This window comes from Bemisia tabaci, chromosome 7 (genome assembly GCF_918797505.1).
Source record: "Bemisia tabaci chromosome 7, PGI_BMITA_v3".
NCBI classification, from domain to species: Eukaryota; Metazoa; Arthropoda; class Insecta; order Hemiptera; family Aleyrodidae; genus Bemisia; species Bemisia tabaci.
This window is the reverse complement of record NC_092799.1, coordinates 4,027,451-4,052,227: the sequence shown is the minus strand read 5'-3', so window position 1 is coordinate 4,052,227 and position 24,777 is coordinate 4,027,451. Positions and strand designations below refer to the sequence as shown.

Sequence of the window (24,777 nt, the reverse complement as noted above, 5' to 3'; positions counted from 1 at the left end):
CATTTTTGGATGTACATTTTATCCTTAAAACAAAGTGAAAAAATAGAGTCTCAAAAGAAGATGAAAGTCACCGCAAAAGATGCCTAGAATGGGTCTGTTGCAAGCAAGGGATACAGTCGACTGCATACATTTTTTAAGGGAAAGTTCGCTCTAAAATTGCGTCGGGCGTATGAAAAAGTCTGAAATCCACTCCTTTTCGCGCAATCTGCGTAGTTTGTAACACGTTTTTTTAAAATTTACCACGTATACGGGCATCAATTTGCCGCCAAAAGATTTTTTTCATCTTGACTTAGGTTGAATTTGTCTAGAGACAAGATAAAAATGATTATACCAAGCAAAAAAGTAGCTTATATTACTACAAAAACAGCATTCTTGATTTAAATTAATATTTCCTGGCGGCAATTTTAATAATTTGTTTTCAGTGTTGCTTCTTTGTTTCTCTAATCAGCATCTCTGTCTTCCAAAATCAAGGAATTGAGCGTTTTCATCCTGTTTCCAACTTCCTTTTACTTATCAATCAAGAGATCTTGATGTCGATGGTTCCTTTGATAGCCCCACGCGCTGTTGTTGTGTGTGCCGTGACGACAATTCTCCACCATCCAATCAAAGGCATCCAAGTGTTCAAACCATTGATAATGTCACGGTATCTATAAATAACCGCTTCATCGGGCAATCGAAGTCTTTTCTTCCGCAGTGGACCTGTGGTCTCCATCTCGTTCCGCCATTTAACGCGTGTACTTATACCAGGTGTAAGTGTTAATTTTTGTGCTCTCTCTTTCATTGGAACGAATAACTATACGTAGGCAAAATACTTTATTATTCAAAGATTTTCATGATTTCTAAACCATCAGAGGTCGAGGAGTGGTATCATTAGAGCAATTTAAGGTTGAGTAGACGGGTTGGAAGTGCAATAATACATGACATCTCTTTTGTAAACGCATGTGCTGGTTAGAGATTTTCTTCTCGCTAAGGTAAACCAAGTGAACAAGGTACCCGATCATGAAGAAGTGGTATCATTGGAGGAATTTAAAGTTGAGTAGAGAGTTGAGTTGATATGGGTTTGAACTGCAATAATACATGACATCCCCTTTGTAAATGCACGTGCTGGTTAGAGGTTTTCCTCTCACCAAGGTAAACTAAGTGAACAAGGTACCGGATTATAATTATTAAGTGGAACTGGATGAAAGCAAAATACTGAATGATTGTTTATGAGTATTGCTTTTAATATATTGTTGTGTAGACAGTTTGTCATTTGTCAAGTCTTCTAAGCCACTTAAAAACGTATGCAACATTCTGGTAGAACTTTTTGGCGCTATTTCTGCTCTAAAAAGTGATTCAGAGAGGAAAATAATTCATGCACTCACAAAGAATACACTTAATTTCAGTTTTATTCTAATCTTTGCATCCTATTCGTACGTGGTCCTTACCACCACAGTTATAGAGTCTTTCATCTTCTTTGGTGCTTTGAGATAGTTTGAGATGCAGATGACGCGGGAGACGGTGACTCCCTGCATATCCCGAAAAGAATTCCTTCTTTTATAAAACTTTGTACACCGATTCTCCTCTTATTCTGCCATAGACAACGCTCTCACCCTTCGTCAAGGCTCTTATTTTTCTCAGAATAATCAGTGTCAAAATGCAGCATTATTACACAAAAGGGTCAGACTGATATAACTTTCAGCACTAAAAAAAGGGCATTTTTGCCATAAAAACACACGAAACAAGGAGCGATTAAAAGCGTGAGTAGCCTCTATGACAGTCTAAATGTCTCTCCGTAGTAAGAGTGTGACGTGTAAAGGTGCGTTATTTGAAGCAATTTATTACATTTTGGTGGTTGTAATATTTAGAACAATCAACATGTTATTCGTCATATTTTTCTACAAATCATTATTGTTTATTGTGGTTATTTTTTCTGTTTTTTTGTGGAATCTGCATTCTCGTGCCTAGATTACGAGGGGGGGGGGGGCACGAAGTCCCCCCCTCCCCCCCCAAATCTAGTGCACCTTGCGGAGGGTTTTTCGTCCTGCTCCTGGGATCCAGATACCAGTCGCGGACTGGCTGATAATCAGGTCCCACGCCCCTGGCCCAAGCTAGGAATCCTGACGTCCATCAGCACGACTGGCTATGAGAGTTTGGCCCTGTGCGATGGGCCTGCTAAACTCTGAACCCAACCCCTAGAACCGCGCCTGCTGCTCGTGGAACCCCTTCAATCTGCACTGTATTGCATTGGACCTAGTCCGCACTCCTCCGGCGGTGAGCCTATCCCGCCCAACACGAAATATTGCAGCAATATTGCCAATATTGAAACAATATTGTCACGTAAATGTATCGTCAAATATATTTTAAAAATATTTGAGCGTTGAGGGGACGATTGTGCACGATATCATGACCAAGCAATTGGTATGGTATGGGCATGTGCAGAGAATGGCTGATACCAGGTTGCCGAAGAAGGTGTTGGAGTGGGTCCCCCACTCAGTCGCGTGATTTTGATGAGGGGTCATTCAGTCGTCAGTTTTTTAAGAATCTAGTAATCTGAATCACATTGTAAGGGGTGTGTAATTGGAGCAACCTTTGAATAGGTTGAACTTTTGATGGTTGTGATATTTATAACAATTAACAAATTTGTGGTAACATTTCTCACAATTCAGTCGTTTTGGTCAGCAGGACAGTTCATGATGGTTGAGGGGTTGAGTGTGGTAAGGGTGGTGAGTAAGTGACTCATAAAACTTTCAATCGCTCGCCACTGCATTGCTGCTGTATAGCAACCATCAACATTTTCTTTTCTTCCTTTATTTGTCTATAAAAACAGCATGGTTTCTCATTTCAGGTCGGTTTAGTAATACTCCTACACTTGCCCTTCGGTGTGGTTTCAGGAATTGTTGTTTGCAAGAAACTTCTAATTTGGAATCAGCCACCCAAAAAAACTTTTTTTTTTTTTTTTTGGACCTATGTTGCCATACCTCCTCCTTGTTCATGATTTAGGCATTTGTTTTATTTTAGCAAAGCCCTTAGAACTCCACGCTTGCAGCTTTTGGAATGTATTAGAGAAAACATGAAGTAGGTAAAATAAACTGTGTACTCGAAATTTCAGCTAATCAATTTTTTAGCTACCAGGGGCCTGGACTTGAAAGAGGGTGTGTCAATCTACAAGGATGTGACAGATGATTGAGTGTTGATTGCAGGGCCGGATTTACGTTTTTGGCGCCCTGTGGAGAAATTTTCGAGGCACCCCCCTCGCATGCCCCCCCCCCCCCCCCCCGCCCGCGCATTTCCCAACCCGACGGTCTTCTTTGGTTACTACATGCTAACTCTAACTAAATACGAATTTTTCGAGTGAGTGAATGATTCTGGGGCAGAAACCAAAACGTATTGTCGCGACACGGGACAATAAGCCGCCTCGCAACCTTGTCTCGCCGTTCTTGTCTGTGTCAGTGTGTCTCCATTGCCTTTATACAATCAATCAACAATCAGAGTTTCTGAACTTTCGACACAATTCTCAATTTTTTGCAGAGTTTGGAAAAAAAACCCCAAAATTTGGCGCCCCTCAAAATCTGGCGCCCTGTGCAGCTGCACCGATGCACCATAGGTAAATCCGGCCCTAAGATGTCGTGTGCGAAAGTACAGGAGGAGTGTGCTGACGACAGTCGCCGGCTGTGCCCAAGTGCGGATTGGAAGGGGAAACAAAATGGACGCATTTATTCTAAAAGGAACTATGTTTCACACAAACCCCATGCACATAGTTCCTTTTAGCGTAAATACGTTCAAATCATCATCCACCGCATGTGTTGAGGTGGAGATTCTGGTACTCAGCGCGGTTCTATTATTCTCCGTGGAACTCACCTGGATCTCGGGTTTTTTCTTGCCGATGTAGTTGGCGACGGCCTTGGTCTCGGGCTCGGAGTTGGGTCCGGCGCCGCGGAAGATGTCGCTGCACTTGTAGTTGCTGGTCCCCTTGCCGCCCCACTTGTAGCCGTAGTTGCGGTTGAGGTCGACCCCCTGGCAGGACCCGGAGCCGGGGGCCCGGTTCTTCCGCCAGAGCCGGTTCCGGTAGGCGCTGTGCGAGAACTCGTACCCGTCCGGGTTCACCATCGGCACCACGTAGTAGTCCACCTGCTTCATCTCCTCCGGCAGGTTGTCCCGGTACTCCGTCAGCTCCCGCACGATGTGCAGCACCGTCGCCGAGGCGATCCACTCCCGCGCGTGGATTCCTGAACAAAATACATTTCAAACCTTCAGATTTCACAAAAAGAGCATTCATGAAAAAGAAACCGGTCGTGTGAACCGAACGTTCGGTGTTCCGTATCCTCCCAAATTGTCGGTTTGTCAAACTGAACTTTCGGTTTGTCGAACTACACATTCGGTTCGTCAAACTGAGCTTTCGGTTACGGTTCGGAATACATTTCGAACGTTGAGATTTCACAAAAAGAGCACTGGAGAAAAAAAATCGGTCGTGTGAACAGAACGTTCGGTGTTCTGTATCGTCCCAAATTTTCGGTTTATCAAATTGAACTTTCGGTTTGTCAAACTGAACTTTTGGTTTGTCGAACTACACTTTCGGTTCGTCAAACTGAGCTTTCGGTTACGGTTCGGAATACATTTCGAGCGTTGAGATTTCACAAAAAGAGCACTGGAGAAAAAAAATCGGTCATGTAAACAGAACGTTCGGTGTTCCGTATCATCCCAAATATTCGGTTTATCAAACTGAACTTTCGGTTTGTTGAAATGCACTTTCGGTTTGTCAAACTGAACTTTCGGTTTGTTGAAATGCAATTTCGTTTTGTCAAACTGAACTGTCGGTTCGTTGAAATGCACTTTCGGTTTGTCAAACTGAGCTTTTGGTTCAAGTAACTGAACGCTCGGCATATATGACCGAACTTAGTTCGTCAGCTCGCTTTACCGCATAAGTTTGGCTGCACGACCGAAAGTTCGATTTGCCAAACCGAAAATTCATTTTCACGAACCGCATGAGTTGGGATGATATGGAACACCGAACTTTGATTCATACGACCGAACTATTTTTTTCAGTGAGGGGGGCCTAGACATGGGCCTGAGCTGATGAAGGTGGGCGACAGGGGGAAAAGAGAAGGGAGAGACAGGGTAGAAAGGGGAAGAAATTAATGTTTCCAAAAGTAAGGAGGCAACGATACAGGACCGTCCATGAAATGTGATAAAATCGGACAGAATGTGTGATGAGATGTAAACTCAAGCGGAAAACCCGTTTTGAGGTCAAACATATAAATTTTCAGTTTCCGATGCTAAACATTGCCTTTTTCTCCTTTTTGTTGTATACTGTGTATTTCCAGTCCTTCACTAGTGATCAGCACAATATGTTACGGAAGATCCTGACGTGAATGAGGTGATGACCTGGTGCTCACTTCTCCGCGTATAAATATTGAGCACTGCATTACGACTCAACAGTACTACGCTAGCACTGCACTACGACTCAAGCTACAAGCATTGGTAAATACTAATCGAAAAAATCATTTCTCAGCGCCTAAACACTTCCTAAATCTCTAAATACATTAGCTCATAAGTTTCAGCCATGAGTTGCATTTTTAATGATGTTGCGAACGTTTAAAACGAATCGACTCTGAAGCTGGCAACAGCTCTAGTAAATTGGATATGGAGACCAGAAACTGTCAAGATAGTAGCTGTTCCTGGCGTATCAATGTTTATCGGAGCATTCCGCAAGCTAATGACTCGTTCACTCGCTGCCACTTTAAAAGTGCCTTCATACTTCCTGCATAGGCAACACGCACATCCATTGAGAGCGAATAGTTGCATCAAGGCACTTCTATCATCGGTGCTTAATTCAACCACGCCGCAGGAGAGTTGACAAAGAATTTCAGCTCATTTCTTATCATCAGCGCGGAAATAAGAAAACCGTTTGGTCGCACGAATCGTCGGACGGTGTTCCATGTTGACTTCGCTGTTTAGTCAATGTAAAAATGTGAATATCACATTGGTTCATGTATTGATCGACACCATTTGAATTAGTATATTTTGTAGTAGCAAATGGATGGTTTTTGGTTGCGCGAAAATGAACGAGCGAATAATCTGATGTTTTTCTCATAAAGTTAAGTCTGGGCTGGGTTCGCGAGTACCCGTTTTCAGCTGGTCGAACCCCCCCTCACCTCCCCTCCCCTCCCCTCCCTCCCTCACCCACCCCCCTCCCCCCACCCCCACCCCCCCTCACCTTCCCTTCTCAGACAAGGGTTTAATGGTTCAAAACTTCCCCAGACGATCTCAAAACTTGCCAAGGATCATACATGGTAGCCGGCGTGTAGATGGAATTTTTGATCGGATCATTGCAAAATACGCAAAAATTAACACAATCATTAAAAAGCTCCTTATTGTAATGATATTTATACTGGATCTGAGGTAAAAATGTAGATGGTCTTACTATAGATGGTTTTCTTAAAGGCAAACTCTTCACCACAATAGTGTCAGCATCGGCAGTTTATTGTTCACTTTCTCGACCCTTCGCGTGCCCTCCGCAACTATCAAAAGGTGACGTACCAGAGTGAAAGAGGGAAAAGGTACCTTGGCTACAGCCACTATGAATTTCAAAGAATGCGTACGTGTAAAATTTATTATTATTTACTCTCGTCAATAAATAACTTTTTTATAATTTCTGATAATGTGTGGTTTCTGTAAAATGTCGAAGTGGCACGAATTTACATTATGCGCGGGAACTGTGCATCAGGATTAAGATTAACTTTGCATATATGGTTGCTAACTCTTTTCGATAAATAACTTTTAGTAATATTTCTGATTTTGTGTGGTCGTAGGTTTTTTATTTTCTATTAGGTGTACAACGTCACTCCGAGTCCGTTAAACTCTATATTGCCCTTCCATCGCAAACAAATGAGTTGAAGGCATTTTTGATGTCCAGGTCGATGACAACCATCTCCTCTTTTCTATATCAAGGATCTTACACGTCAACTTCATTAATTTTTTTTAATTTTCCTAACGTGCCTATTGTGGAGTTCCGGCAGTTTATTGTTCACTTTCTCGACCCTTCGCGTGCCCTCCGCAACTATCAAAAGGTGACGTACCAGAGTGAAAGAGGGAAAAGGTACCTTGGCTACAGCCACTATGAATTTCAAAGAATGCGTACGTGTAAAATTTATTATTATTTACTCTCGTCAATAAATAACTTTTTTATAATTTCTGATAATGTGTGGTTTCTGTAAAATGTCGAAGTGGCACGAATTTACATTATGCGCGGGAACTGTGCATCAGGATTAAGATTAACTTTGCATATATGGTTGCTAACTCTTTTCGATAAATAACTTTTAGTAATATTTCTGATTTTGTGTGGTCGTAGGTTTTTTATTTTCTATTAGGTGTACAACGTCACTCCGAGTCCGTTAAACTCTATATTGCCCTTCCATCGCAAACAAATGAGTTGAAGGCATTTTTGATGTCCAGGTCGATGACAACCATCTCCTCTTTTCTATATCAAGGATCTTACACGTCAACTTCATTAATTTTTTTTTAATTTTCCTAACGTGCCTATTGTGGAGTTCCCTTTTCTGAATCCAAACTGACCCTGGGAAAAGGTCATCAGTGTTCTAAAGGCAATGGGAAAAAAATGAATGGTTTTGAATGGAAAGATATATTAATACAGTGAGGACACCATGTTGAATGAATGGAATTATTACTCGGACACTTCAAATATGGTTGAATGAATACGTAAAATGATGTAAAAGTATTTGAATATAGAGGACACCCCACATGGTGTCGGGAAAGCTTCTCTACATGAGAAACCGAGAACTAATCTGATACATTGGAAATTTGAAACTTGATGCGGAACAACAATGACAATTTACATGTTTTGTATGAGTAAAAATTTTGTTGAATATTTACTTGCGTTTCTGAGAGGAGTGGTGGAATTTGGATGGGGAAGGGCCAATAAAACAGATGCTTGTTTAATTGCACTGCGGTGATATTATGATGGTAACATATTCCTGAAGTCTTTAAAATATTATCATGTAATTAAATGCGGAGTAATCGGATAAGTTTAGGGACCTGTTTTTGATGTGTTGTAGAAGATTTAAAAAAAAAAAAAAAAAATGATCACATGGAAGGTTCAAAAAATCACTGTTTAAACGGCTATTTTACACTTAAAAAATATTTTAACCGGCACAGGCACATCTAAGAAACAGTTTGGAACACACGCAGCACGTTTAAACCGTATAATTCACTTGTCACTTGCTCGCAATAATGGTTTGTTACTGCGGGTTCATTGACGATTTCGAGAGGTGTCATTAATGTGAATTACCTACTGTGGGATAAAAAATCCGCACACTTTTGGTGAGAGATTCAGAAGATCATCGAAGACTAGTTTCCAAATGGTAATACTCCGTCTTAAATTTCCATTCGGAATGGGTAAATTAATAAGAACTCGCGTATATAATTTACGAATGTACTTGCGTATTTAATGTGATGTAATGTATCTGCGAATTCCCGGAAAAAAAATCGAGTTAGAAAAGGCTTATGTTTAAGTTTACCCAGAGGTATTCACATCTTTCGGCAAACACTACAACTGGCCGCGCCAGATCGAGTAAATACGCTTGCAAATGGCGGCCCTCCTCAGCCGCCATGCGAGCAAGTGGACTGATAACAGGTAAACGGGGAATCAACGGGGAACAGGTAGGTAGAATGGATAGTACACGGAAGAGATCGAAATACGTCACGCAAGCGTAAACAAAACATGGCGCAGACACCGAATGCCTATCACCAGGTCTTACATCAGCAGAACCAGAAGAGCGGGAAAATTTGAAATATATAGTGATAGGATGGGGAAAAGTGATGACACGAGGGACCACTGGCCGTTTAAATGGGGGACAGAAACCATAAAAAAAATGATAATGGAGGGAGAGAAGGCTTCATATCAACGAGAGAGCGAGCTGAAGTGCGAAAAAACTGGAACATGAAACAGGTGAACATGAAAATCCTGAATTTGGCTAGGATACCTGTGCATGACACGGCGAGCATCGAAAATAGAAGGCACGTCGGACAATCCTTTTGCCACAGGAGGAGACAAGAAGGTCCCAGGCATAATCCGCTACAGCTCGTAAATCCAAATGAAGACCAGTTCTCTCCGCAATCTGCATGTTGATTTCGTGAAAAAAAGAGCTCTCCGAATGAAAAGAAAGGGGAGGGGGACTTCTGACTGCGAGAAGCTATGCAGTCAAATTACTTGTAGCTACCTCCGTAAAGGGGGGCTACGTTGAATGACTTTCTTATCAAGGGGAAAATGGGGGAAAGACCGAAGGGGAAAAAATCGGGGGGAGACCGAAGGGGGGAGGGGGCCCTGCCCCCAAACGCGACGCGAACCGGAAAGAAACTTACACGGAAGATAAGAAAAAATACAACAAAATTCGAACTTCTACTACACTCCGGATAAAACAAGACAATACAAAGGAGCAACCCTCCGAAGAGGAAATCCAAAAAAAAACATGGGTACGATGAGTAGCCGGCGATAATCCGCCTAGAGGCCCATGACCGAGAAAGGTTTGACCCACATTTACTTGACACTAGTGACCCAGTCAGCTGGATCTGCGATGCCGCTGTTGCATTTCTGAGAAAACCTTTGAATTACACGTTAGGGTAATTTCGCAAAGAGAGGAAAAATAGGGCATAATCATAGGCAGGGCCGCCGACGACTCATCGGAAACAATTATGAGCATAACTCCATCAGTCATAACGATAAAGAAAAAGGAGTTGAGGTTGATGCGATTTTTCATAAGAAACATGACTGACTTCCGGATAAAATGTCGCAAACAACGACTTGACATCACTCCGGAACAAATTGAACTCGCATCAATTCCGGGTATTTGCTTGGCGGCAATATTGCCACCGACAGAAACGAGATCAGCTACTGCGAGTACTACAAGCAGCAGTATGAGCTCGTAAGAAAATCGGCTACACACCACCCGACGGATAAATACGGGTCAGAACTCAGCGGACAATTTTAGCGTTAAATGATTAATAATCAACACTCGATGTCCTCCTGCAACTCGGTAATACGGATGGTGGTGCGACGAGCTAACCGGTGCGGTAATTGCCTACGCCACCAGAGACGAGACTAACCGGTGCTCGAACTGCCTTGGATACCACGAGAGACAAGGCTAGAAGTACCAGGATTCCATGTAAACTCGGGAGACATTAAATTAAAAGACAAACAATTCAGAGATGAAGGCAACACGCTCTTACACTAAGAGCTCTCGGGAGGAGGAGCGTGCACATAGGCGCCTTCAAAAGCACAGGTAGGCAACAGGTTATACATCACTCAGGTCAAATTCAAGCGGAGTGGCACAACGAACACACTATCGAAATTGTGTAAAAAAGCACTGAAACGGGAAACTCAAAAATTGCGCACGATGCCAGGGTTTATGTAAAAAATTGGCGGAGGCGAAGAATGCACAGCCCGGGAGGGCGGATACTTTAAACATCATGGCGCACATCATCAAGACAACGATTAACTTAAACAATTGATTTTGAGTTGGGCTAAGAAAATCACATAAACGCTTGGAGAAACTGTAACACTCACGGGTCATAACATATCGAGAGAGAGTTTCGGGATCGGTCGTCTGCCCGGGGAAACGCCTTCAAAAGACCGGGTAGGCCACAATTCGGGCGACCCAAACGTACACCTCAATCGTGATTTCTCCGGACACTACTCTTCTAATGGGATTTAAAAGAAAGGATAAGTTGAAAGGGATGACGAGTGCTCAGAGACCCTTTCCAATTACTTAGACTCTGTATTTCAAGACACTTCCGGGAAAATATCGAGGGACATTCTTATGACGACTTACTTCCAATCGGATAAAAGACACAAGCACTGATTAAGAGTAGGTGCACTTATTCATCACAAGATAGGTCACACATCGAGATGACATGACTCACAAAAGCCGTACAGGCTTAAACTACCGCTCGACTTGGACTGGCTTTGACAGGCCCGTTTTAAGCGTTAAAACAAAAATTGGTGTGAATGTGAATTAGGGGGTAGCAACGTAAGGCAACTCTTGAATCGATATCTGGCAGCACGGAAAAATAAGCAGAGAAAAACACGGCACGGTTCGCACGGAGTGAAAGTAAATTAAATTCTCTGTTTCATAGGGGAAACTTTAGATTCCAATTGATCGACCGACACTTCACATTCAGGGAACACACTTTGTGATGCACTATTGCACTATTGACAATTCACTGAGACGGTGCGCTTTTCTTGAACCTGGAGACTGGATTCTGTATCACTGACAAAAATGCAAGGAAACAAATAAAGGCAATCATAGGTAGTGGCAATATGAATCGGTCAGAGGCACTCATTCGAGTGACTCATGCGGCTTGCCGCAGTTGAAAATTACCTGAAAATCCTATAATCAAAATATCATTTCTTTCCGCATGCAACCAGATGATCCAACGACAACCAATAGAGATTTTGTCATTGTTCATCTCGACACTGTTCGGATTAACGTTCTCAGGAATTACTCAGGCTCGATGATCATCGATAGCCGTTACTCAAAATAGCACTTCTGGTTTCAGCGGCTGGGCACTGGACCCACCGACTCTTATTCGGTGGTTTGGGAATTTAGCGTTGATCATCCTGTCGAATTACTTGGCCTCAAAGGACCATTAAGATGAGAGTGTCATGAGAGAACAGGAAAATAAGGGGAAAATGATAGCGACCTGGGGGTGCCGTGACGCTTTCATGTGAAACGAGACTCGCCTGACGGGCTCGCTTTTAACCAGGGTAACTTAAGGAGGGACTGAGGACCTTAAGGGCACCTCACAAGAACAAGAGCAACTTACTGAAATTGAAAAGATAAATCACAAGGTGATTTAGGCTGAAGGCCATCTAGGTGGTTTTTTAGGCCACCATGTGCTCTCTCAGGGGAAATCTAGAAAATTAACACTTTTCCAGCGTTCTCTCAGGGTACTCGAACCACCGACATCCTTAATGGACATCAGAGAACATGATTAACACCTGCAAAGAACTTGGTCTTCGGAACGATCTCCGCACCTACCACGAGGAGGCACAGATGGGGGGGGGGGGGCGCTCAACTTAACATTTCCTAACACACTATGGGGGGAAAATTTGGAACGAACTCACCAAATTGGTTGAGTGAAAACCCTCTCTGGCTGATTCGGAAGCGGTTGCGGCGGGACATCTTTGGAATCTCCTGCGGCGATGGCGGCCCGAAGAGGAACAGCTTAGCTCATGGTGGCGGATTCCGGCATCTCAGCGAAGGAAACCATCTCGAACGATTGAATGAAATTGATTTTCGAAATCCGACCTTCCGAAATACTATTTGACGATCGCGTAAGAGAATCGCGAAAAAGATCGATGCGAATCGCCGAAATTAGCGCGGATGAAGATGGATAAATTTCTTCACCGTGAAGGATGCGGGCACGCTGTCAAGGATCTAAGTTCGACCGAAAATTGCGGATTTCGAACGAAAAATCGGGTAATTTTCGATGCCGGTCTTTAAACGGAGGTTCGCGGAGAGAGCAGAATGAAAATCGGAACGGATCACTCAGAAAAACCGAGGAAAGTTGAGGAAATTCGGAGGCCTTACCGGAGGACGCGTAAGTAACACGGAGTTCGCACAGAAGAATGACAAAGAGGAATCAGTCAGAGAATCAGAAAAGGAAGACCGAGAGAGCTAGAGAGAGACAACCAGAGAGGAGAGAGGGTTCCTAGAATCCGCGCCAAAAAGCTCTAGTGACGTGACTATTACGTCAGGTGACCTGACCAATTACGTGGGCGGATAGGGTTAAATTTTGAATAATGCCTCGTTGGCGCGCCGTTTGGGGCGCTGACTCATGGGCCGACTTGGTTGAATCACTGGCGGCGACGTCTGACTTACTCTGGGTGAATCTAATCTACGTCACCGGGGTCCAATGTCGGATATACTCTCCGTTTTGCGTCATCGCGGGTGACGAACAAAGAGTCGATTGATCAAACGGAGTACTGAACGGTTAGTAGAGAGTGACGTCACTGTTTTCAACGCTGTTCAACAAGAAGCGTCAAATAAGAAAAGATAAGGAACGCCAGTTATTGGCGTGAACAACAACTATAAACTATGAATAAACTATCCTGTGCAGGGTGTGGATTAAAGAATAATAATAATAATGATACATAGAATAGGGGGTGTAGCTTACTACCAACGGGTTTCTCCTTTTTGTGTCTTCGGGTGCTGATTACCTCGATGATAGTGTACGATTACTTTAATAGAAAATGTTTCAAACAAGTTTTTTATCATGTATAATTTCAGTTTAAGTGGTCCGTCGAGGTAAAAAAACACATTTGACGAGCCATTGTGCAAAATGCGTAAATCTTCTTAACAAAGCATCATTGTATACGAGCGTCGTGATTTTTTAAGTATTTGATATTCCGAAAATGATTCAGAGTTATACCCGAATTCATATTTTCAGTGCTCTCTTGCATGATTAAATAAAACAATAAAATTACTATAATTACCTCCATCTATCCAAATAGCGGATGCGTTCGGATATCCGCTTGAGATTTTAATGAGCTTCAGTTCCCGGCCCTCATGCGAAGTACCAATGGACTCCAATGTGACGTAGTCCTTATACGTCTCCGCAAGATAATCCAGATACCCGTGCTGATCCTCAACACGATGATAGTGCTCGAACGTGAGTTTGTGTCCTAACACAAAAAAACATCTCGTTAAAGGGATTATCAAAAAGTCAAAAAAGTGTCGCTCTAGTATTTTTTTCTTTTTTTCAATGGTAAATTATTGATATACAGATTTGAGGTCAGAAGTTACTCGTTTGGGACTGCTGTATTATGAAGCCCCTCAAACATAACTTTTAAAAGGCGAGTGTTTCTATTCTCGTATGTGAAGGAGTAGATTTTAGTACCCTTGAATTTCTAAACGATTGTCTCGTGAGTTTCATCGTCAAGAGTGTTAATTTTAACGAAAGTGTGGCTAATTTCAGAGGGGGGAAAAGTGTTTTTAGAGAGTTTTTTTTTTTTTTGGACCTTTGGGTTGCCAGATCCGACTCCTAAGGATTGAGGATCTTCAAAGTATCAGGGGTGCGACCCCAAAAAACTCCGAAGAGTATATTAGCGTTCCGATGTGGATGATCACACCGCTAAAGTTAGGACCAGTGGCGTGGCGTGAATAATCGATTATCGATATCTCGCCATTTGAAGCTATGGTAAAGAATCGATTACTAAGGTGTTCGCTGCGAACACCCTGATAATCGATCTTTTTTCATAGGTTTAAATGGCATAACAATCGATGTATCGCAATTCACGCCACGCCACTGGTTAGGACGTGGGGGAGGCAACGAGTCGGAACCGCCTAGGGCAGCTTTCCCGCATGTGGGAGCTCAGCTATACGGTAAAAACCTCTTAGTTTTTTATGTACGAAAACCGCTTGACATTAGATGTGAAAGCAACGATCGCGAAAATTTCGAAAGGTTTTCGTTCAAAAGGTCTTCGAAATTATAATAATTCTCGTCCAAAATTTCACAAACTGGCAATCAAATGCGCCAAATTAAAATACTCCTCAACTATAAATGATAACTAATTTCACTAAACGGCCAGTCCAGAAACTAAATAAAACTCCGTGTCAATTAAATAGTCTTTTATTCTCTCAGAACATATCTTGCTCTCTCTCATATTTTTAAATGGAAAGGCACAAGTACATTCAAGGCATTATACCACTTACTTGTATTCTTTGGGTTTTTGAAATTTATTTTTATTCCTAGTGTTAATTATGGACGTGAGACAGTAGACCAAATAAAAGTGTACAGAAAAGATTGAACCAATTCAGAAATGAAATGTTTGAGAAATTCCTCTCCAATCTTGGGGCTAGAGAAGTCGATGACTATTCGGTGTGGAAGGTAGAAGGCAACTGAATTTTTAAAATTATTCGAAAAACTTTACATAAAAATATTATTAAAAATCGCTAACAAAAATTAATCAATTATAGATGAGCGATGAGAGCGTCCGTGAAGAGATGGAGAGATGCCAGCTTCCGGAGGATCTCTACCATGACAGATTCCTGTGGAGAGTGGGCGTCGCAGAGCGAGAGCGCCCTAGCGCACCGTAAAAGCGGCTCATACATACATACATACATACATAGATGAGCGATTCTGCTTTCGAGCCAAATATTGGACAATTGAGAAACCGCACAGAATTACTTCTTATTTTGAAAAATCACTGAAGAAGAGACAATATTGCAATGGAATATTCTTGAACGTCGCTCAAGCTTCTGACAGAGCGAACCACCAGCGGCCGGGTGAAAAGCTCTCGAGAGTTCTATCCAGAAATTACACTCAGATAATAGCTTCTTACCAAGCCAAAAGGCACTTTTGGATTCATTTTGAGGATGGATTCTCGGATCTTAAACCACCAAACGCTGGGGTACCCCAGGGTTTAATTCTTTCACCCTTGCTGTGCACCTCATTTACAGCGGGTATCCCTAAACCTAAAGGAAATCAATGATGGGTGTGTTCACGGATGACACCTCGATGTTTGCGAGTGCACTTACTTACAGGAGATTCCTGGGATGTTAGAGGACAACGGTCGGATGCAGATGGGACAGTTTTAAATGCCACCAAGCCAGAAAACGTGGTTTTCGCACTTAGAAAATAGGTCCATAACGGACAGGCCATACCCCACTCAGATAAGGCTCGATACCTTGGCCTTATTACGGACTTAAATCAATTAATTGTGCAATTAATTAATCCTAACCTTGAAATTTATTTATTGTTTATTTACATTTGCATTGCCCGATTAAATTTGCAGTTGTTTGGTGCATCATGCACATGCTAAAGGAATGCGGCCGGAACACCCATTAAATCAAAATCTAATTGAAAGTCGCATTAATTTAATGACCTGGCTCGGTTTTCAGCCAAACGTTGCCGTAGTGATGTTTATAAATAACAATAAAAATTTAAAAACTACGGAACAACATACAATTGGAAATGCCATGGCTGGATGATAAAAAAAAAGATTTAAGACACAAGTGCTCAAATCCAGTCATCGCTAATAACACAGGGAAATACTACGGGAAAAATGAACAGCGATGGGGCGTCCCGTAAAGGGATGACTGCAGGGCGTGGACGAAAAGATGTTGCGTTGTCACTTGCCCAATAACCTCCGGGTCCTAATAGTCTTTGTCTTTGTCTTTTGGTAGAAGAACTTCACGGACATTGGCCACGTTCTTAGACCAGCCCTTTTCGGACTTGAGCATGGTCTCAACAATATTATCAGGGGTCACTACACCAACCCTCTCGAACATGGCACATTGCAAATCGTAAAATTTGCCATATCCGAAGCTTGGGGAAGACAGGCACATGTGGCGTTAAGGTGTTGCAGAACGCCAGAGTGCGTTTTTGGAGCGACTTTTATGTGTAAAAATGAAAGGACACGTTACGGGCTTTCAGGGCCCGTTGATATTTGATGGAAAATAAGAACGCTGAAAGAGGAGCGTTGCATGGGGTCGCAGGTCTGAAAGATGTAAAAGGACCAGCGGCGGCTTGATTGTTGAAAATTATGTCAGCATCGACATCGAAAATCGATATATTACACGGCACAGATAGGACTTTGTCTTATCTCATCGTGCCAACAAAGCCAGATAAAAAGAAAATTCAGAGGGAGAACCGACATAGAGTCCGCGGGTCTAACAGTTAGATATGAACCTGGTGTAACAGGTTGTGCTCCTATTTATAGGGTTAGTGGCATCTTATTGATCACCCTATATACTCGGTGTCGTTCCCAATCTTTTGGATCAAGTATTCGTCACTGAGATGATTGTAGACAGGATAAGAGACCATGAACGGATTTTGAACTGAATTTGAGATGGGAAATGAACAGTGAATCTATGTAGGATTGCCAGAGTTAACTATGAGAAGAAAAGTTTAAGAAATTTTGGAAAATTTGAAATTTGAAACTTATGGATGAGGCTAACAGCACCTATATCAGTTTGACATTTTACCATTTTTGCCCAGTCTTGTCACTTACGAGGTTTGATCATGGGAGAGCTAGATATCGAACAAACTGTTTGAAGGCCGATTTTTTTTTCTTGTAATAGATTGTTGTGACTTTCATATCTAAAAATTATACACAATGTCAATAAATTATAAATAAAGATGAGTATGCAAACAGCAGAGTAGTTTGCAACTTGGTTACATCTTAATCAAAAAAATAAACTATAACTATTTGATGAGATCTGGGGGGTGACTAATTCCCATAATTTGATTCTTCTAAGGCGTCGAAAGTTAACTTGATGAAAGGAATCCAGGATACCTCAGGCAAAAGTTAGTCTTCGGATTATCATTAAAATAAAGATTCGATTTGAAAGGGAATAAAATACCTTGTTATCAGTAAATCTTACATTGGGAGGATAAGAGCTTATACTCTCTTTAAGTTTGTCTCTGTCCAGTGCCAATACACTTTACTCAATGCACGAATGGATATCGTCTTATCTTGGTTAATTCCTTCGTGATGCATTTTCTTTCTTTCCTTTTTTTTTAAAATGTATTTTTATGTAAGTGCGAGCTTATTTCCATTTTTTCGAAAGAAAATTCAAGCGATACCCAAGGATGAACTCTGGTGAACCGAGCATATTGACGGAATAACTCGAGAAGAGTGAAGAGAAACGATGCGCGGAGAAAAAGCCCCGGGATTCCCAAGCTTCTGGCGGAAAAAGTGAAACAAAATCTTCAATAATTCATGATAAAAGTTCTTTCACTTGTCGAAACCGTATTGCCAAGTCCCGTGAAAAACATCGCAAACCACCCGACACATTTCACCGCTACTCCGCTTTACTGCCGTGCTGAGGAAGAGCGCCGTATTGAACATTCGAGAGTTGCAAAATTTCTTTCGATATATATATAAAGTCGCTTTATAACGCACTCTGGCGTTCTACGACACCCAAACGCCACATATGCCTGTCTTCCCAGAGGTTATCGGGCAACTGACACCGCAACATCTCTTCGCCAACGCCCTGCCGCCAACCCTTTACGGGACGTCCCCGTCGCCTCTTCCCAGGTGGTACCCAATCCAAAACTTGTTTGGGCAACCTCTCCTCCGACATTCTTTGCACATGTCCATACCAGCATAACTGCCTGGACATGACGTCGTGCACGATATCTTTCTCAACCTTCATCACCTGGCGAATTCTCTCATTACGGACACAGTCCCGTCTCGAAATGCCGGCAGATCGCCGCCAAAAATCCATTTCTTTCGATAAAATGTTTATTTTTGAGGAAAATTTTGAATATTTTTCCTTGTAATTTTCAGAAGCTTTAGATCAAATTACAAAAAAAATTATCTGAGAAATTGGTAGACAAATATCCAAAAATTTTCTGAAAATTAGTGATTTGCCAGGGGAAATTTGGCAACACCTGAAGGCTCATGCGGCGTTTTTCCTTTGCACGGCAGTATATGAACATAACATTCGAAGATAAATCTCTGAGTGTTGTGCTCCGCACTAATGAGAGCCCACATTGAAATTCGGATACGATCTTTTCCGACTAGTTGGTTAGTGAATGAGAAAATCTGCCGTGTTGGGGAGAAACGCCGTATGAACATTCGAGAGTCGCCAAATGTTCTTCGATATAATGCTTATTTGTGAGGAAACGTATCGATATTTTCTCATGAAATTTTCAAGTAATTCGGATTCGATCGCCAATAAAATTCTCTGAAAAATTCGAAGAAAAATAATCACAAATTTTCCTGAAACTTCGTATTTAATCGACGGAAATTTGGCAACGTCTGAAGGCCCTTGCGGCGTTCTTCCTTAGCAAGGCAGCAGTGGTGTCCGCGGTTTGCGAAATCTGGCGACGATGCGTCTCTGTGATTAATTTATATTTCGGATAAGGATAGAGCTAATTTCCATGAATTGATTAATTACATGGCTAAAGGACAGGAGAAAGGAAAGCCGCGTAAAAAATGAACGTCAGCCGAGTCTGTGACGTCACTCTGGGCATGACCATCCCGCAGTTTTTATTGCGTTTCCTATATCAGGAGTTTGTTGCCCTAAACGATAAAAATGAATTTGCAGCTGTGCTCATCGTATCTAAGCACAGATTCTTGGCTCCTGACGATGGGACTGTAGAAAATTCCTCGGTGCGTAAATATAGCATCAGCCTAGACAACAATTTTCCTCGATCAACCTTGTTGATCGACCATTTTTAGCTGGCCAATGGCCAAAAGGAGGTCAAAAATCGACTTGCAAGCAAGATAATACTGCTTATGTGGGGCTTTAATTTGTTGATGTATGATAAACAGGTATACAAAAAATGCATTTTTGGAATGAGACAAATGTAGTAAAATCAACAGATCATTGGTTGGACTTCGAATATACCGCTCGCAGGAAAAACGAGAGTCTACTTGAGTTAAATTGCGCGCGCTACTGCGGTTTTAGCAGGCTCCTTCATCGAGCAAGGTTCATTCCCCACCCTATGTTCCTCAAAGTGAAAACATAGTGCAATAGTTAAGCCAAAGCGCTGAGATTGAGGGAACAACATTATCTTACGCAAGAGACTGTCACGGTAACGTTAAGTTTGCGATTTAACACGAGTAGATCAGTTTTTTTTTTTTTTTTTTTTTTTTTTTTTTTTTTTTTTTTTTTTTTTTTTTTGTGAGCGGGAAATTAGAATGCATCTACGGGAAAACGATACTATCTTTGTTGAAAGCTGCTGTAAATAAACTTCGGTGCACTAATTGTGCCCTGCGTGAAACTTTGATGAGGAATCACGTATTTTAATAATTAAATTCGCACTTTGTGAGGAGGTCCATTGCAAATTATCAGCGAAGCGCTGAAAAACGATCACAATGCTGCTAATATTTTTTTACAGAAAGTGGGAAATATTGTATTCAATTTCGAACTAATTGATCAATGTGTTTCCCGTCTATCAATCAGAGGCGTGGCGTGAATTGCGATTTATCGATTGTTATGCCATTTGAACCTGTGGTAAAGAATCGATTATTAGAGTGTTCGCTGCGAACACCCTGTTTATCGATCCTTTTCCATGGGTTTAAATGGCATAACAATCGATATATCGCAAAGCACACCACGCCACTGCTATCAATATGCGCCTTAGCGGACGATCCCAACGCGATCGCGACGTTGTCGGTATGTAGCGCCTTGATGCAACTATACGTGCTCTTCTGATGTCTGGGTTGCGTCACGAGAAGTTGAAGGCGTTTTCGCTTTCTCTGCACTCACAGCTACTCACGCGGCGATCGGCTCCTTCCCGCGGGGCCGGCATGCATCTCGGTGTGTCCTCATGTCATTAGTCTGAGGAGCTGTTGCCTCTATAAGCGCGCAAAGACCACGACTAGTTTTCTTCTTTTAATGAAGTATTCATTTCACTCATTCCGTCGGAATGAAGATTATTTGGTGATATGAATGATTGAACGAAATGGACCACCAAACAAGGTGGAATCATTATGATGTATTTTTTCTCATCAAAATTTTACGTAGAACACGATTTGTACAACAAAAATTGCTGAGAGTAACTCCTAACGATGATATTGACGTTTTCGGTGGATAAATTTAAATTTACTGCTCATGAGAAAACCATAACTATACATTAGTTAAATTGCAAACTAACTCGTTAACATATAACGGTCTTTACAGTATAAAATTATGAGTATCTCAATTTTGGCGCTTCCGCTTAATTGGATTGCATTTTGCAAAAAGGAACCAGAAGCATTGAAATGTTGCTAAGATTGTGCAAATTCATCTTTTGCAGTAAAAAAAATGAAATCATGAGAAAATATGAAATTTACATGGTTATTTTTGTCTTAGATTCACAGCTTTCAGCGAGGAAAATAGAAACTGTCAACTGTCAATGGATAATCAGGTTTGTTATCCAAGACAAAAGAAGTTGCACAATCTTAGCAACGAGTGGAGAGAAGGTGGAGGTGGAGAGGGAACCTTGCTCTATTAGAAAGCCTCCTGAAATCGTCGTAAGGTGCGCTTCGGCTCGAGTAGACTCTTGTTTTTCTTGCGAGCGGCGATTTAAAATTGTTCTTAACCCATGCTTCATAAATACTATAAAGCCCCATCGATACGTTTAGATTAAACTCGAAGTATAATTTAATATGCTACGAAATTATGCCACCCTGTTCGCCGCATCGGTTGAAAAAAGGCAGTAAGCCCTACATTAATCATTATCCGATTACTCTCTCGAAGTGATCGACGGAGCACGGTAAGACTAAGCTGAGATGGAATGATGCCATTGGTCGGTTGGACCACATGATTTCATCATCTTATCTAATTGTTGCTAGATTCCATTGAAAATAAGTTATATCTCATGCAAATCAATGAACATGAGAAATCTTTTTGTATCTTTTATCACGGGATCAGCTAAGCTTGCCTTGATGATACTCGCACGTTGTTTTCGGCAAAAAGTACCAAGTCGTCTTTCTCTAAATGAATTCGTAAAATTTATCTCTCGAAAAGCTGCGAAGTGAATCTCTTGTTTTATTTGTTCCTTATTTCATACATTTACGACGGTCATGGACCGACAAAATTTTTAAAAACGTCTTTTGAGGGAATGTTAAAGGGAACTTCAACATTCGCTATTGACAGTCCTAAGCCTATTAGGGCCGACTTCATCCTCTGCCCATATTACACTTGCTTTGAACAGGAGATAAAGTTGGCCTAAAGTATGAAGGAATCTTTTCTTGATTTTTTGGTGCGTTTTCGAGTTTGGACGCATAGATGCCATTTTATTTGTCGTTATTTTAGAACGGGTGTGAATTGTCCTTGGGCTTTTTCCTGCTAACTCGCCACGGGTGTGAATTGTCTACCAAAAATTAACTGCGGGTATGAACGAATTTTAAAATTGCAATCGAGATAAAAAAAAGGTTTCCCTGTTTAGCTATCAAACGTCATCTTCATTTTGATGAATGAAAACTTAAACATTGAGACTTGCATCCACTGAGTCTAAACCTGATTACCTATCTCTCTCAGAGACGTCTCATAGTGATAAAAATTATCACATCAGCGAAACAGACTAATTAATAAAAATGTGATCTTTGAGGTCCTATTTTTAAATTGATTCTAGTCGTGGAGGCTCCGCTTTACCTACGGTTAAAGTCTCAAGGAAATTAGCTATTAACGTAGATGTCTCATAATCGATGTGTAGCCAAAGAATTTCAGGATACGTCACGCGTTAAGTCTCCGGGCCACCCATTTTTCGCGTGCTTTGAAAGGATAGAATAAAATAAAATTAGAAATTACAGAAAATCCCATAAGAAGCACTGACTGTCGTTTTTAAAGTATTTCAATAATAAACGAGGTTCCATGGCACTATTATTCACTAGCACTCACGCAAGACCACTTTTTGTGTAAGCATGATGTGTCCCTAACCCTTATATTTTATTCTTTAACATTCTGAAAGCACCAGATGAGTAGATAACGAGGTGATTAATTGCGTATTTTTAGAGCTAAAATCCCAGACAAGCCCGCTTTCAAAAAGTCAAAAGACTAGAGGGAATTTCAAACACGCCAGAATGGCCGGAAAATGATGGAAATTATGTACTACGACAGTCGAATCGCTATCCTCTCGCATTTTTCTTTGATGTTTGTTAGACTAAAACGTTATAAATGTGGAAGTGTTGCTTCTTAAACACAGTTAACATGAATGAGGATAGATTCTTTGTTTCTCAAGGTATAGTTGCAACTTTCGAATTGTTTTCATAAACGAGGAGTAGAAACAATTTCTCAGAACTTGTGGGAACCTATGCTTGCATCTGATTGGAGCCTGATGACATCATTTGGCTCGGCGCAAAACCGGGGCATTTTACATTTTCCGAAAAGTTGCGCTTTTTGAACTTATATTTCTCGGTTTCTGGCTTACTTTTCCGCGTTATTAATGTGCGCATCGTGTTTTGAGCGTTATTTATCTTTGAAATATGTATTTCCAATACGTATGTATATATGTATATTCAAAATTCTTCCATGGTTTAGTGACCCATTAACTTCATACCTTTAAAGTATAGTTTAGAGGATCCCATGAAGTCAAACGAAATTTCTGTGACTTACCTTGTCGTCCGACCAATTCAGCCGTTTCCTCGGATATTGCAGGATTCTCAAGTTCTATCCTCTTCCCGAGATTGTCAATCAAGATTTCGTAGTCCAGATTGGCCGAACGAAGGAGATCTTTGGTCTTTTCGTAAGTCGATGGTCGCACCAGGATATCCACGTCGGATTTTGACCGATGCAGCATATCAATGACTGGAAAATTTCACACTAAATGTAGATTGGATGACTCAGATTTGAAAAATAATACTCAGAATCCTAAGAAACACTGATTGCAATTAATTGCAATTTCATGATAAAAAAAATTGCGTTTGTGCCGAAGTGTTGTGCATGTTGTCTATTTGCTGACTGAAGGAGCTCCTCTTATTGCTCATTGCAACGAAATTTAAACAAGTTGCATTTTGTCTTCTCAATTGAATAACGCCTCAATCTTAGATTTGAATTTTATACAAATAGACGTCAGAAATCGGCTTTTTGATGGCCAAAGTTCAAAAATACGTATCTCCATTTTGATGTTTCAAAATTTACTTTTTTTGTGAAAAGAAAGAAGCCAACTTTATAGCTTAAAATTCATACAGTATAATTTGCTGATAAAGAGGAAAGATTGAGGCAATTTTTAAGAGATTGTGCTCAGTACTTTCCACAGGAAGAATAAAGTATGACAGGAAGTCTGCAACGTCGCAAACGTAGATACGTGGTTTCGTACTTTGGCCATCGACTAATTTACCAAAGGATGTAAAAGTATTTCAATTTTATTGCATTAAATTGCGAAATTATTTCAATATTTTCGTTGCTATGTGCTACTTAAGATAAAAGCTCAGAGTTCGAGGTTGAAGACAAGTGAGGTGTTCTCCTAGAAGAAGGATAAAAAACAATAAATAAAGAAATCCACATTTCATAAAATTATCTTTCTGAAATATGAGTCTCGTTGTGATAGTAAATTCTCCTGGTTTTGACTAGTTTATGGACCCGGAAGTGATATGAAACTTAGCGAGTCAACTTGAATATGAGCTCATGAAAATGCCCGTACGGTAAGCGCATTTTGGAATAATTAAGATACCTCCTGTACCTCAATTACTCCCACGTGAGATAAAGCCACGCATGTTGAATTACTCAGAAATAACCACTATCCTACCATGTTGTTTGCATCGCACTGAAAAAAAGATTCAACTAAAACTCTCCCCGCATTTGCATCGATAGAACATACTCTGCCCCCCGGTAAACTTTCATATATTTGAAGCAAGGAAAAATAGCAGGATTTTCTAAACACTTAATCAAATTCTACAAAGTTGAAGGTCTGGAAAAGTTATCTAACTTTTAAAAATGTATTCGTCAATAAAAATAAGAATCTCAGCGCCGGTAATCTCAAATTGCGCTCAGTGGCGATACTTGGTTATAGGACATTTCGTCAACGATTTCTTGTCTGCGCACCTGTTTTTTCCAGTAATTTACGTCCACGCGTTTTTTCGAAACGGGAGTTTTGGTCCACGTGCTACTTGAGACCCAAAGTTAATTGGCCCACATGTAAATACAAACGACAATTGCTCACGACGTTTTTGGATGAAAATGTATAATGTCATGGAAGAATGGGGGTTATTGCTTGTTTTTTTGTTTTGTCTGTTTGGTCCAACGGAGAGTAATATATAGTTCAGAGTTTTGGTAAAGATGGGGGAGCGTCAATTCCATGAGAAAAAATTCACTAAAACTCTCTGCACCTCTTTGGTGTAAC

General features: G+C 41.1%; 1 protein-coding gene across 1 annotated transcript in view; it reads right to left on the bottom strand.

The window, feature by feature from the left end:
* Positions 1-24,777, bottom strand: part of LOC109031583 (carboxypeptidase B) — a 43,120-nt gene that overhangs the window by 8,986 nt on the left and 9,357 nt on the right. Inside the window, exons 2-4 of the mRNA XM_019043175.2 lie at positions 23,052-23,243; positions 13,493-13,681; positions 3,841-4,208 (exon numbers count right to left, since the gene is read on the bottom strand). Coding sequence (XP_018898720.2) covers positions 3,841-4,208; positions 13,493-13,681; positions 23,052-23,243 — 749 coding nt within the window. The remainder of the gene's footprint in view (positions 1-3,840; positions 4,209-13,492; positions 13,682-23,051; positions 23,244-24,777) is intronic.